The sequence below is a fragment of the Protobothrops mucrosquamatus genome, unplaced genomic scaffold (assembly GCF_001527695.2).
Source record: "Protobothrops mucrosquamatus isolate PMUCROS unplaced genomic scaffold, P.Mucros_1.0 scaffold3, whole genome shotgun sequence".
Classification (NCBI taxonomy): domain Eukaryota; kingdom Metazoa; phylum Chordata; class Lepidosauria; order Squamata; family Viperidae; genus Protobothrops; species Protobothrops mucrosquamatus.
The window spans coordinates 58,689-73,276 of record NW_015386390.1 but is presented as its reverse complement, the minus strand read 5'-3'; the positions used below and the strand labels follow the sequence as shown (position 1 = coordinate 73,276).

General features: G+C 44.7%; 1 protein-coding gene across 1 annotated transcript in view; it reads right to left on the bottom strand.

Moving 5' to 3' along the window:
- Positions 1-805: 805 nt before the first annotated feature.
- The window catches only part of ANXA3 (annexin A3), a 33,570-nt gene continuing 19,787 nt past the window's right edge, over positions 806-14,588 (bottom strand). The window contains exons 7-13 of the mRNA XM_015832360.1: positions 12,101-12,180; positions 11,895-11,951; positions 9,299-9,392; positions 8,226-8,321; positions 6,318-6,376; positions 2,943-3,065; positions 806-1,432 (exon numbers count right to left, since the gene is read on the bottom strand). Coding sequence (XP_015687846.1) covers positions 1,373-1,432; positions 2,943-3,065; positions 6,318-6,376; positions 8,226-8,321; positions 9,299-9,392; positions 11,895-11,951; positions 12,101-12,180 — 569 coding nt within the window. The 3' untranslated portion in view covers positions 806-1,372. The remainder of the gene's footprint in view (positions 1,433-2,942; positions 3,066-6,317; positions 6,377-8,225; positions 8,322-9,298; positions 9,393-11,894; positions 11,952-12,100; positions 12,181-14,588) is intronic.

Sequence of the window (14,588 nt, the reverse complement as noted above, 5' to 3'; positions counted from 1 at the left end):
CAGAGTGATGCAAAGATGAAAGCAGCCACATCGTCCGCGGCCCATCCTTTGGTGCTTCCCACAATGGAGTCAGTTCAAAGCAACTAAGAGAAACCCTCAAACATTCTGAGCATAAGACAGCAACTACAGACAGCTCTTTCTAAAGGGAAGAAAAACACAACCCAAGCAACTTTTCAACACCGCATTAATTTAACCCAGAGATGCCGTATAGACTAAAACCAGGACTTCCTCCCAGTAGCAGCCAAAATGAGGGCAACAATGTCTTCTCTTCACTATGAATGTGTGTTTTCAAGTGTATCATAAGTTACTGGTTATTTCAGGTATTGGCCACCATCACAATGTCTTTGCATTATAGCACGGGTGTCAAACTCGCCGCCTCATGTGACGTGTCCCGACGTATCATGACTTTTTTTGCACAGCCTCCGCATGATGCAACTGGCCCGCGGGCCGGCAGTTTGACACCCCTGCATTATAGTTTCAATAAAATAACATGGCCAAAAAAAATATTAGCACTGATATCTTGCATGTTCTTTTTGGTAAAGTTTTGGCTATTTTTATTCTTTGTTTTAAAAGGAAACTATTACCGTTTAATTTTGAGCTCGCTAAGGGTAAGAAAAATGGGCCAGAGGTGCTACTTTAGTCAATCTCTTTATGATCTGGTTTCAAAAAGATGTTCCAGAGATTGCAGGAAGACAAACCTAGAACTTGACTGCAACTTTAAAGCAGCTACATCAATGCAGCTGCTTTAAACAGTTGCTGGCAGGTTTTAGAGTCATGTTCCCGTGTGGTCCATAGCATTTTTTTTTCAAATTATTTCTTAACCAACCCTATGCATTTTATCTCTTTTCCTAAGGCACTTCAGATCTTTAATACAAATAAAAAGCACTTTTGAGGTAGCTGTGCGTTGCATGCAAGATACAGTAACCCCCTTTTGTAAAGCTGGAACTTTGGACAGCCAAAACAACACAAGACTAGCAAAAGAAAAGCAAGACTAGCAAAAGAAAAACTCAGCTCAAACACAGTTGTTCCTAGACAGTCGCTGGACGTGCACAAAAACACTGTGTTGCATCTTAACCGCTTCCAGCTTCCAACTTTGCAGGGTTCATTAAATTTCTGGCAGAATACAGTATTGGCCTCTGCAATTTGGAGTGCAGATTTCACTCCAAAATCACAGTGTGGGATAAAATCAGTGTCATCAAGTGCCTGAAGATACTGTGTGTAGGAAAGTAAACATCTGTTTGTTATGATACCTAATTAAAAAAAAATAACTGAAGAGAGGCGTGGCAATTCTCACACTTGCTTAAATATCTAAAAGCTCTATGAACTGGTGAAAGCAACCGGAAACTGGAGCAGTCAGCCTGAGTTGGCCTCATCAGTCGTCCCCACCACAAATCTTCAGCATCGTGCGCCGATAATCCCCAGAAGTGTCCGACTGCAAGAAAAAGATGAACGGTAACATTATTTTCAAGCAGCTTACAGCCCTCCCATAATTACACAGACGAGTCTCATTTTCCTTGCCTCCGAGATTTATTGCAAACTTTTAAAAGCACTCTGATTTTATTTGAGTAGTTTTAGGTTGCTTTCTTTCACCCCCTCTGGTTGTTTAAAATTTGATTTCCCATTTGGAACAAGCGCCAATCAACGGAGCACCTGCCCGATTTCAATGTTATTTTCAAACCTGCAGAGGGTTGAACCTGTTTGATAAGAACGCCAGTCACGGGGATGAAAGCAGAAACTGTCTGAAATTACATCTATTGTTAGCTCAAGTCAATATTTTAAAAGTGCTCCCAAATAGAATAGAATAGAGTTGGAAGGGACCTTGGAGGTCTTCTAGTCCAGCCCCCTGCCCAAGCAGGAGAACCTATACCGTCTCAGACAAGTGACTGTCTAGCTTCTTCTTAAAAACCTCCAGTGATGGAGCGCCCACGATTTCTGGAGGCAAAGCTGTTCCGCTGGTTAATTGTCCTCATTGTTAGGAACTTTCTCTTTAATTCCAGGTTGCTTCTCTCTTTGGTCAGTTTCCAACCATTGTTTCTTGTCATTGTTTCTTCAGGTGCTTTGGTGAACAACCTGGCCCCCTCTGCCTTGTGGCAGCCCCTCAGATACTGGAACACTGCTATCATGTTTGTGTGATTTCTCTGTCTCTCCTGACACAAACTTTGGGGTTGTCTGTCTTACGCAACTCAGTAGCTCACAGCCTTGTCGGAACACTAGCACAAAATCCTTCTGTGTAACAGGAATTCTGAAATCTGGAGCAAGCTACATCTTGGTCCATAATGCTCAGAACTCATGCAGTGAAAGAAAGAAAGAAAGAGAGAGAGAGAGAGAGAGAGATTCTCAGTCATCCAAGTCATGGTTGTCCTAAAAATTCTTTTTCATGAGGCAACTGGACTTTCCTGTTTTTCTTTGAAGACATTTCGCTTCTCATCCAAGAAGCTTCATGTTTCTTGTACAGCAGAGCTGAAGAAGCTTCTCGGATAAGAAGCGAAACGTCTTCAAAGAAAAACAAGAAAGTCCAGTTGCCTCGTGAAAAAGCATCTTTGGGACGAGGGGTCCTTAATGCTCTCTGAGCTTGGTTGTTTCCTTGCAGATATTTCATTACCTGACTAGGTGACATCTTCAGTGCACTGATGATGTTACCTAGTTTAGGCAATGAAACATCTGCAAGAAAACAATCTAGCCCAGAGAGCACCAAGGACCCCTCCTCTCAAGTGACTGGTCATAAAGCGAGGACTATCTTTACTTGAAATAAGAAAGGATCTGGATTTGTTCCACCTACACAAGCTGAATTAGTCAGCCACGAATACACCATGTTTAAAATCTTCACAATAAGCCAGAATACTTCAGCATCCTGCCTTGAAGTTTGCCATTTCTGCTTACAGTCTGATCACCGACACCTAGAAATTTGGAGAGTCCCTGAAAAATGAACGGAAAGTACTCACACTAATAGCAGAATGCAGAGACTCTCCGTAGAGCTTCTTATATTCCTCGCGAATATCCAGAAGATCAATTTCTGACCTGGATACTAGAATTCTGCTCAATGTGATTTCATCAGTTCCAGGTCCCTAGAAACAAGGAAGAGAAGGGGGAAAAAAAAACCTCATTAAAGGATGAGTTTTTAGCTGAGATTTATAAACTCTGCTTTCAAAAACGCAGAGTCCATAAGCACACACATTTTTACACCAGAGACCCACACAGATTTAAATATTCAAAACATGAGCAGATCAGTTTTTTAGAACTCAAAGAGTTATGGCATTTAACCAGTATTTTAAAACTGGGGATCCCTAATAGGTGAGCAAGAAAAACGTGGTTTAGAAAATATCTAAGTATTTACGCCCGGTTTTATCTATAATGGTTCAAAAGCTGCCTTCCATAGTTGTTGGACTACAACTTGGTCATTAAGCAAAGTGGTTGCTAAGTATAATCCTTACTGTGCTTACATCCTTACTTCAGCTTTCCTACTATTTATAGACCCGCGAAGATCATAAACCTGAGATGGATTGCAAAGTTACTTTTTCATTACCATTGTAACTGCCAAAGATCACTGTAAAGACAGTCGCTAAATGAGGACTAGCTGTATTAGCATATGATAGACACATGAGACCTCCTCATCGTGGCTCTATTTATATGCTGTACTTACCCTAGCGACTGAATAAACTTATTTTCTGGATGTGCACAATCCAACCAATCAAGTAATCTAAACTCTAGTTTAATGAAGAGAAGGACGAGGGGGGACATGATAGCAGCGTTCCAATATTTCAGGGGCTGCCCCAAAGAAAAGGGAGTCAAGCTATTTTCCAAGGCACCTGAAGGCAGGACAAGAAGCAACGGGTAGAAACTAATCAAGGAGAGAAGCAACCTAGAACTAAGGAGAAACTTTCTGACAGTTAGAACAATTAACCAGTGGAACAACCTGCCTCCAGAAGCGGTGAATGCCCCAACACTGAAAGTTTTTAAGAAGAGACTGGACAGCCATTTGTCTGAAATGGTATAGGGTTTCCTGCCTTAGCAGGGGGTTGGACTAGATGACCTCCAAGGTACCTTCCAACTTTACTATTATTATTATTAACTAACTATGATTTAATGCTGACCAAGTTTAACATATTGCACAAATGCAATATGACTAACTGACCAGGTTAAATACAGGGCCTGATCTCAGCGGCAGAATAATTTCCCTAATCCATCTATTCTAATTCTCCTCCTTTTTATTATTACTATCTGTTTACATCAACAGGAAATGGGGCTAAAGTGACTTCATGAACGTAACGATGCTCCACAAATGATCCTTTGTGCAATAACACCATGATGTGTGTGGCATTATTGTGGCTTCTACCAAATACTGAAGCATTCAAGCAGGTTTTTCCAAGAATCCCCAGTTTTGGAAAGGACCTCGGAGGTCTTCTAGTCCAGAGGTGTCAAACTGCCGGCCCGTGGGCCGGTTTCATCATACCGGCAATGGCGAAAAAGCTCCGATACGTCACGCGACGTCACGTGATGTCGCAAGTTTGACATGTCTGTTCTAGTCCAACCCTCTGCTCAAGCAGAAGACCCTATACCAGTGATGGGGAACCTTTTAGAGACCGAGTGCCCAAACTGCAACCCAAAACCCACTTATTTATCTCTGGGTGCCAGGTGGACGTGGGCTACTGGGTGGCCGTGGCTGTGGTGGTCATGGCAGACTGGGTAGGTGTGGCCAAGGTGGGCATGGCCACCTCGATGTTGATCGTGGGGAGGGACGCCTGTGGGAGCTGGGCAGGGATGGGGAAGATCCAGGGGGTCTCTGGCAGGTGGGGCGGTGGGCAGGAGCTCGTCCTGCGGGGTGAGGTGAGATAAGGTGAGGCAGGGTGGGAGTGCCATTGTTGCAGAGCAAGGTGAGGCAAGGGCCGGGGTGGCTGCTGCTTGACACCATCAGCCCCCACACATAGAGGCCAGCAAGCGCATGGGAGCCAACAGTGTCTGTCAGCAGCTCCGCAGCCCACCGCCAGCAGTTCAGAGAAGCTGCCTCTGAGCTGGACGGCCGGCCGACAGTTGAGGAGGCGATGCAGTGGGTTGTGCCCGGGAAAAGGAGAGCATGCGAGGCCAGGAGGGATGGGATGGGGGGGGAGGGAAACAAGCCGTGCTGGGATGCATCCGGCCACGTGGGACCTCAGTGAGTTAGCGGGCGGCTGGTTGAAGAAGGACAGTTGCCATCTCCGGGGCATGGCGCACATGCCCACAGAGAGGGCTCTGAGTGCCACCTCTGGCACGCATGCCATAGGTTCACCACCACTGCCCTATACCATTCTAGACAAAAGGCTATCCAGTCTCTTTTTGAAAACTTCCAGTGTTGGAGCACCCACAACTTCTGGAGGCAAGTAGTTCCACTGGTTAATTGTTCTAACTGTCAAGAAGTTTCTCCTTAGTTCTAGGTTGCTTCTCTCCTTGATGAGTTTCCATCCATTGCTTCTTGTCCTGCCCTCTGGTGCTTTGGAGAATAGGTTGACCCCCCCCCTCTTCTTTGTGGCAGCCTCTCAAGTCCTGGAAGACTGCTATTGTATCACCCCTAGTCCTCCTCTTCATTAAACTAGGCATACCCAGTTCCCTCAACTGTTCATCATCATATGACTTAGTATCCAGACTCCTTATCATCTTTGTTGCTCTTCTCTCCAATCTTTCTAGAACGCAACGTGTTTTCCAGACCAAAACAAAAAAACAAAAAACACCCAACCCTCTGCGTTTACAGGGTGATCATGGTTTATCTCAAGGTGATTGTCTGTTGAATCAAGCAGAAGGCTATAATTTGTTGGGAGAACAACCAATCTGCAGGTTTCAACCTTGCCTAGAGAGAACCTGGTTTGAAATTGTAAATAACTGGCATCTAGTATTGTAGGCCCTACTGGGCAACGTGGTTGGTGATCCTTTACAACAGTGGTTCTCAACCTTTTTAATGCCGCGACCCCAACCGGTCGTAAGTCGAGGACTAAACCGGTCGTAAGTCGAGGACTACCCAACCGGTCGTAAGTCGAGGACTTTCCCTGCTCGGGAGTGCCGTGCATGCGTGGTTCCGCCCCCTGTGCCGGCCGAGGCGTAGCTGGCAAGTGGCAGAGACAGAGCAGGCCGACCACCAGCTGGCCCAGCGCAAGGGAGGTAAGGCACCCGCCGGAAAAGGGAAAAAAAATAACGGACACAAAAATGGCGGACAAAAAAAATGGCAGACAGCCTTGCTTGGCGACCCCCGTGAAATGGTCAATCGACCCCAAATGGGGTCCTGACCCACAGGTTGAGAACCACTGCTTTACAATCTGGCTTTGGGAAAAACAACCTCATACACTTCTTACCTTTATGGATTTGTGCACTTTTTCAGCAAAGAAGGCAGGGGCGTTATTTATACATTTCACTATGAAAAGAGAGGAAAAAAATAGAATTGAAAATAAGCCTTTTATACTGTCTGGCTATATTTTGAACAGGATTGGAATACAAAGCAGAAAACATCCCGGTAAATTGTTTAAGCATTTGCAAATCATCCCACAGATTAAATGCACGGACAAGAAGTGGGAAGTGCATAAATAAATAAAATATTAACCCGAGGGCTCGGTACTTGATTGCTATCATTTGCACGGTTTCCTTATCACAACCCTCTTGTGCATAACTTAATATTTACATTTGCAGAGTGGTTTGGGCAGACTTTCCACAGATAAAGAGCGAAAGCATCTATCAAAGTGTAATTGACCTTTTGGAGGCAAATTGGAAATTACATTTTGGAGTGGGATGAGTGTAAAAAATGTATCCTCTTTAGCTGCTGTATATGGTTTAAGATGAAATCTACAGTCTGCTTTCCCACTAAAAACGCTCAAAATAAGAGGAGGTAAGGACAAAATGTTGCTAAATAAGCCTCAACAGGAGGGATGGAAATCTATTTTGAGGTATACAATCCTCAATTTTGGGGGCAAACCAAGGGCTTTGCAGGAATAAGGAAAGTGGCACTCACTTCTTCCGCTGTATTTATATACAGCCACAGGTGCCCAAACATGCCAAAACCAAGACTTTTTAAAAGGATTCGAAACTCAAAATATCCTAATGAATATCAGGCTTGTAATTGGGCCATTTCCTACGCTTTGCCCTTGTTTAATAGCGAATTAGAGCAGAGTTCTCCAATCTTTCCGGTTTTGCGTACCGGTGGGGGGGGGAAGATGCTTCCACGAGAGTGGCGGGCCAGTGTGCACGTGTGTACCCCTCCATTTGCGCAAGCAGCAGGCACTCATGCCCGCTGCTCGTGCAAATGGAGTGTGCACACATTTGCGCGCCCTCTGCTTGCATAAGTAAGAGTGTTCATGGGCACTCACACACTACTTCTGCGGCCCGGTTCCGAAAGGCTCAAGGCCCAATAGTGGGCCATGGCCTGGGGGTTGAGTACCCCTGAATTAGAGAACCAACGTATCCTGCTAAGCAAAAATCAAAGCACAATAAAATGTTATCGTCAAGCTTCAAAGAACGCTTATGCTGATACAGCCATGCTGTTTCTTAGCTTGTCTACGGACCCAGGGGGGGGGAGGAGGGTGAATGGAATGTGAGCAGCAGGTGTTTATTTGCATGGGAATCAAGGTTATTCCAGAATTGTTTTTTGCAAGCAGAGATTTTTTCTTACAACAATTATCTGAAGATTAATTGGACAATGTGACCTGCACTGTCAGGGAGCGGGAAAGGGAGTTTCTATACTTTTAATATATCATTCTGGTGCCAAATTGTCAGAGCTGGTTTTCTATTCATCTGTGCCGACATGGTGTACTCAATAAAGTTTTGCATTAGAGCAGGGGTAGGCAACCTTGGCTCTTTTATGACTCGTGGACTTCAACTCCCAGAGTTCCTGAGCCAGCCATGCTGAGGGGAAAGGGAGAGGTTTCCAAGCTGGGCCATGCTGGCTCAGGAATTCTGGAAGTTGAAGTCCACGAGTCATAAAAGAGCCAAGGTTGCCTACCCCTGCATTAGAGATTGGAATGTGTCAGCTGTGCTTACTTCGTTGAGATCATCAGTCGGAACCTTGACAGTTATAGGCATTAAGTATGGCAATTGATCCAATCACACACACACACAACACACACACACACACAAATACATACATACATACACGCATGCATTGTATATATAGAAAGAGATCAACCCTCCATGAGATTTAGAAGGTTCAGAAGAATAGTGTATAAATACACACACACATACATACTAGCAAGATCATCGCATGCTTCCCTTACCGACAGCCAAAAGGAGTTCGGCAAAATCGCCCGATGTTTCATTCAGGACACTGTCCTCCATCCGGTGCCCACTAAGCTTTCTGTACTCCTCAAATGCTTAAGAGAGGACAAAGGAGAACAATGTCAGTGGTGTAAGCTGCGCGTACTTTAAGACGCCTGAACAAGAAGCCTGGAACATTTTTACTTCTGCCTCTACAAGCTCTCCCTCTTTTACAATATATAATTTGTAACAGCCTGAAATCTTATTTTCCACGCTTGCTTTTTTTTTTAAGTTTCTAGTCTGTCTTTCTTAGGATATTAAAATAACAACCACCATCTAACAAAAAGAAACTTGTTGCATTCCAACAGAAATAGTCTTCGACTTACAACAATTCGTTCAGTGAACGTTTGAAGTTACAACGGCACTGAAAAAAGTCGAGTTTTTCACACTTTGTGACTGTTGCGGCATCCCCCTGGTCACATGATCAAAATTTAAACGCTTCGCAACTAGTTCCTATTTATGACGGTCGCAGTGTCCCGGGGTGACGTGATCCCCTTTTGCAACCTTCTGACAAGCAAAGTCAGTTGGGAAGCCAGATTCACTTAACAACTGTGTTACTAACTTAATAACTGCACTGATCCACTTAATGACGGTGGCAAGAAAGGTGGTAAAATGGGGCAAAACTCACTTAGGAAAGGTCTCGCTTAGCAACATAAATTCTGGGCTTAATCGTGGTTGTAAGTCGAGGACTACCTATCACTTTTTAAATTTTTGGAGGAAAAGGAAGGAAGGAAGGCAATAACAATAGCTCTTAGACTTATATACCACTCCATAGTATTTTACGGCACTCTCTGAGCGATTTCCAGAGTCAGCATCTTCACCCCCAACAATCTGGGTCCTCATTTTACCGAGCTCGGAAGGATGGAAGGCTGAGTCAACCTTGAGCCGGTCAGGATCGAACTGCTGGCAATGGAATGCAGAGTTTTTGCCTGCAATACTGCATGCTAACCACTGCGCCACCCCGGCTAATCATGCAAGAACAGCTCAATGTGCCTCGGTTTTATTTTAATGCAGAAGATAATCCGTTTCTTACTGAGTTTGAGTTGAGCAACGCTGCTGGTGCTTAGAACCTCAATGAGTTTGGTTTCATCCGTTCCCCACCTCTTCTCGCCAGCAGTGTACAGGATCTAGAAAACAGGAGTGGAAGGAGCATAGAAATGGCTGTTCTTTTGCTAGGCCCCTATAATATTTCAAATAAAGTACTCTGGGCAATTATCATGCCAATTATCAAGGCTATCAGAGATAATCAGATTAAATCATGCTACTAAGACTCTTCATTTGGCAGACAAGCCAACTCATTTTGGGAGGAAAAAAAACTGTCAGAAGTCACAAGCATCAATTTCGCTTCCATTTCAGTTCAGACCAGATTTTTCCAAGATTTAGAGAGGCACAACTTGGCAAACCTCATCCACAATTTAAAAGTCTAAGTGGAGGAAATTTTTGATGGGCTTGTCCATGATCAAAAGATAAAGTTATTCTAATCCTGACCAAGAAAAACCACTAATTGATGGAAATGTTGTATACAGGGTTATATCTACTTGTAGGTGATGATACTGTTCACCTACAAAAAATTAGCACCCTTGTACGTCCAAACTATGAATTTTGTTTTACATTTTGATAAGTGTGCGCCAATATGATGAATCTTCAGAGACAGTCAAATCTAATGTACATTGGAAACTTACTGACTAGACAAACAAGTTTGCCAATGAAACTACAATGGACGGGAGCAAGGAAATGGTAGCATAAAGGGATAGACACATAGGCATTAGCTGGGTCTTCTAAGTGAAAAATAAAAGAATATAAGCTGCAAAAAACAGCTGCAAGAGGAAATGGCTAGACAGGGAAGATTAACTGAACGGGCTAACAGGAAAGCTAACTGAAGTGGAAAACAGGAAAGGCAAAGCTAAAACTGAAAAACAGGAAAGAATCTATTGTTCTAAGAATCCATAAAATAACCCAGAACTCAAAATAGGTAACTTAGCATGCCTAATGAGCCGATTGATATTATTTGACACACCTTGCATATATTATATCCTAATTTTAATGTACATGTGAAGTATGATTTAGTATGTAGGAGGCAGTCGGGAAGAGTGTAACCTCATAGTAACTCAGCCAATGGGGAATGAGGAGGGAGGTGGCAGCTGGGACAGGGTTGTATGAAGAATGGAATATTTTGGGTGGGAACTTTGAAGAGAACCAAAGCTTTGATAGCTTCTCTCCTTGCTTATTGCAACAAACGAAACAAAAGGCCCTCACTGTGTCTTGGCTGGTCAGGCGATCTTGATTTTGGTCCTGAAGGAAAGTAGCCAGGAGCACAATACACATTTCTAAGAGCAAACATTAGCCCCTAAGGCTAGTCTCAGATTGCATGGCTGTTTGTCCTTCACCTAACTAGTCGAAGCAAAATAGCTCAAAAATAAATGAACAAATCTCAACAACATAGGCTGTCAACCAGATTTTTCTGGCGATATAATGTTGAATTTTGCTTTTGACAACCTAACAATAGCACTGACACATCAGCTCAAAATCACTCTGGAGTGGGCAGGAAGAAATCCTATTCCAACAGGTTCAAACACAATAGAGCCAGTTTGGTGTGGAGGTTAAAATGCTGGCCTAGAAACCAGGAGACCGTGAATTCTAGTGCCTCCTTAGGTATGAAAGCCAGATGGATGACTATGGGCCAATCAACAGGAGACTGTGAGTTCTAATCCCGCTGTAAGCATGAAAACTGGCTGGTGACTTTGAGCCTATCCCCAGGAGACAGTAGGTTCTAGTCCCGCCTTAGGCATGAAAGCCGGATGAATGGCTTTGGGCCTGTCACTCTCTCTCAGCTCAACCCACACCACAGGGTTGTTGTTGTGGGGAAAAAAGAAGAAGGAAGAAGTATTTGATATGTTCACTGATTTGAATTACCTATACCAGGATTAGGCAACCTTGGCTCTTTTATGACTCGTGGACTACAACTCCCAGAATTCCTGAGCCAGCATGGCTCAGCTTGGAAACCTCTCCCTTCCCCTCAGCATGGCTGGCTCAGGAATTCTGGGAGTTGAAGTCCACCAGTCATAAAAGAGCCAAGGTTGCCTACCCCTGACCTATACAGTAATAAAGCCAGAATAAAAATCAAGTAAATAAATATATAGAGAGTTGAGGACCCCCACCAACTAATTCTAGGACAGCTGAGGGCTGGGTAGACACATGGGATGCTCAGTGGTATCCACAAAGAGGGGGAGGTTAAAAATTCAAGATGGCGACACCAACATTGCACAACCAAAGCCTTTTTCTTCTTTTTACATGAGTGTTGCAATACGGACACTTTGGATTACGATGCCTGGGCTGCTAAATGCAAACAGCCACTAGAGGGCAGCACAGAGATTCAGAAAACCTTTGTCGCCATCTTGTGTTCATCTGGGGAATCTCAGGAGTCAAAGTCCACACATTTTAAAGTTGTTCAGGTTGAAGAAAACCAGCCTAGACCTTTTAATATAAATAAATACGGCATCTTGAAGCCTGGATATCTGCCTTCAGATTCGAGTTTAAAAAAGCAGAAGGGCCTTTTAACAATTTGGAGATTTTTTTTAAAAAAAAAATTACAGGACCCTGCAGCTGGCTCTTTTCCAGACTGTGATTACCTGTGCATCTCTCTTTGCTACATCTTCATGGGCCTTTGGATTTTCATCTCTTTTGGCCTGTGATAGGATTGAAAAGAAGAAAAACATGAGCCCAAAATGAAACCTCAAATTAAATAACCATACAACATGATCCTGAATTCTCTGCAAGTACATCACACAAGGCAACTGCAAGGTCATTGATACAAATCTGCGAAAAGCTGCCTTACATCGAGCAGGGCCAACAGAGTCCTTTTGAAGTCTCCGGATGTGTCCCAGCCGACGTCCTCATTCATGCTGGACCTATAAACTGGAACCAAAACAATCAGAGTTAGTGACGCTTGCTCACCTGAGAAAAAGGTAAGGAACCCTCTGCCTCAGAGGTGTCAAACTCAAATTCATTGAGGGCCGCATCAGCATTGCGGTTGTCCTTGGGGGGCCTGGTGGATGTGGTCAGGGTGGGTGTGGCCTACTGGGTGGGCGTAGATGGAATGGGTGTGGCCTACTGGGTGGGCATGGCCAGCTCTGCATTGTTCGCGGCAAGGGTGCCTGTGGGGGCCTGGGCAGAAGTGGGACAGATCTGAGGGTCTCTGGCAGGGGGTGGGACCGGGGCCAGGGCCAAGGCAGCGGGGGCCGTTCCCTCACTGTTTCCAGGATGGCTTCACGGGCCACATGAAACCACTTTGCGGGCCGCATCTGGCCCCCGGGCCTTGTGTTTGACATGTCTGCTCTGCCTGAATGCCTAAATAGATTATATACTGTTAATATAAGAGGTCCTCGACTTACAACAGTTCATTTAGTGACATTTAGCGACTGTTCGAGGTTACAACAGCACGGAAGAAAGTGACTTATGACCATTTTTCACCCTTGGCTGCAGCATCCCCACGACGGTCACCTGATCAAAATTCAGACGCTTGGCAACTGACTCGTATTTATGACAGTCGCAGTATCCCAGGGGGTCAGATGATCCCCTTTCGCGACCTTCTGATAAGCAAAGCCAATGGGGAAGCCGGATTCGCTTAACAACCACGTTACTGACTTAAGAACTGCAGAGAATCACTTAATGACCGTCGTCAAACGGGGCAAAACTGGCTTAACAACTGCCTCGCTTAGTAACAGAAATCGGGGGCTCACTTGTGGTCGTAAGTCAAAGACTATCTGTAAACGTCATTCAACGTTTGTCTTAATCACCCCCCAAAAAGCCCCACTACACAACTTCTTATTCAGCCCTCTTGTGATGGACGTTGTACATCCCTTTTAGTGGAGAAGCTGTCCTATCTGCAGAGCTTGTAATAAGCAGAGATTGCATGGAATAATCCTGCCAGTTATCTTGTTCTGTTGCTAAAGAGCTGATAGAAGGGAGATCTCTGTTTTTTTATTTTGCATAGCCTCTACAGGGCAGGTTTTTTGTTTTATTTTTTTAATGCTAACTGTATAAGCCAGAGGAGGAATTGATAAGCTAGATAAATAAGGTGTCATCTGAATGCATAAGTGTCCTCTGCTCTAGCCATCCTGGGAAAAAAGCTGTGTCGTAGTAATCCAAATTATATATCACTCCTAGGGGCACAGTAAGGTTTTTATAATCTAGGTCAGTGGTGGCGAACTTATGGCACGCGTGCCAGAGGCGGCACTCAGAGCCCTCTCTGTGGGCACGCGCACTGTCGTCCCAGCCCCGCCTCCCCCCCGCAGCCCCCTCCTCACCAGTAGCCCCCCCGGAGGAGAGTCGCCTCCTGGCGCGGTCCACGCGGAGCAGTGCAGCCAAGGACATGGCAGCAGGGCAGCAGGGACAAGACTCCGCCCTCGCGCCCTATCGCGTGCAGATGATGCTGCGGGGCGTGGGCGGAGGGCGTGGCCACCATGGTCCTGCAGGGCCGCCTGGGCAATCTGCAGCAGGCCATGGAGGTGGTAGGTGGCCCTGCGGGCGGACGGGGTGGAGTGGGGGGCAGAGTAGGGGGTGGCCGGGGCGGTTTTGGGGCACTCGGTCTCTAAAAGGTTCGCCATCACTGATCTAGGTAGTCCTTGACTTACGACCACAATTGAGCCCAAAATTTAGGTTGCTAAGTGAGACATTTGTTAAATGAATTTGGCCTTGACAGCTTTTCTTGCCATCGTTGTTAAGTGGATCACTGCAGTTGTTAAGGTAGTAACCCAGTTGTTAAGTGAACCTGGCTTCCCCCATTGACTTTGCTTGACAGAAGGTTGCAAAATTTTGATCCTGTGACCATGGGGATGCCACAAAGGTCGTTAAGTGTAAAAACTGGTCATAAGTCACTTTTTTTCAGTCTGTTGTAATTTCGAACGGTTACTAAATGAATTTGTTGTAACTTGAGGACTGCTTCTAATGAGCCCATCAACATGACCAAAGATCTTTCATACTCTTAGGTCAGAGAAAAGTTGGCTGAGATCTCCCAAGTTTTCGTCTTACAAACTCCTTGCAAGATTCCTTCCCCCCCCATCCCCCAACTGAAGAACTTAACGATAAGCTTCATTAATGCAAAAAAGAGAATAACTTGCAGTCTTACAGATGGCAGATAATGATATTTCAGTCATTGCAAAAAAAACTGGCTTGTTATTTTTGGAGGTCAAGAAATCTATGTCTCGTTTCAACAACAGCATACGCATTTAGCCATGGTATGAAGAAGCGGGAATTAATTTACCTCAGGATGGTTTATCATTATTATTGTTATTGACCACATTCCAGATTACAAGATCAGCCAG